The 621-nt window shown below is 36.6% G+C and overlaps 1 pseudogene across 1 annotated transcript in view; it reads left to right on the top strand.

The window, feature by feature from the left end:
* Positions 1–257: 257 nt before the first annotated feature.
* The window catches only part of TEOVI_000564100:pseudogene, a 1,056-nt pseudogene continuing 692 nt past the window's right edge, over positions 258–621 (top strand). The window contains exon 1 of the mRNA in view: positions 258–621. This exon is cut by the window's right edge and continues 11 nt beyond it. Coding sequence covers positions 258–621 — 364 coding nt within the window.

Raw genomic sequence — 621 nt, 5'->3', positions numbered from 1 at the left:
TGATGGGCTTACTCATTTGAATATTGCAACTGGAATTTTTATATTATTAATTTTATCTCTTATTTGTGTGTTTTAGTTTAATTCTACATTACTATTTATGTTATACTATGTTATGTCATGTTGTTTCGTTTCTTTGTTGTTGTATGTAAAATGGTATAGTATATATGTGTATCTATGTTCATGTGTGTGCTAGCTCCTCATGAGATGTAACTGTATTAAATTATCCCATATAAACTTGTTTTGTTTTTAGATAAATAATGAAGGTGATATCGCTTTTTCTTGCAGTGTGTCTGACAGTGCTGGGTTCCCTTATTGGGGAAGTTGTGGGGCAGCCTTCCGGCAAGGCCATGACCCTCAAGGGGGCTGAGACGTTATGCAATCTCAGTCATGCCTTGAGGGTTGTGAGCACTGAGATTCTGAAGAAGCACCAAAATGCTACAGAAATGGTAGATAAGTTTCGGGAGTGGCGACATAGGCATGGTGTAAAGGGAAGGACATGGAAGGCAATAGTGCAGGGTTTGGAGAAGATAGGGGTTGTTAATGGAAATGATATGGAAAATATAAAGAAAACATATGTGGAAATGGAAAAAGTAATGAACAATACAGATAAAGCTATTCAGT

The sequence above is a fragment of the Trypanosoma equiperdum genome (genome assembly GCF_001457755.1).
Source record: "Trypanosoma equiperdum strain OVI genome assembly, contig: ctg_1550, whole genome shotgun sequence".
Classification (NCBI taxonomy): domain Eukaryota; phylum Euglenozoa; class Kinetoplastea; order Trypanosomatida; family Trypanosomatidae; genus Trypanosoma; species Trypanosoma equiperdum.
Note: the sequence above shows the minus strand (reverse complement) of the source record. Positions and strands in the feature narration are given on the sequence as shown.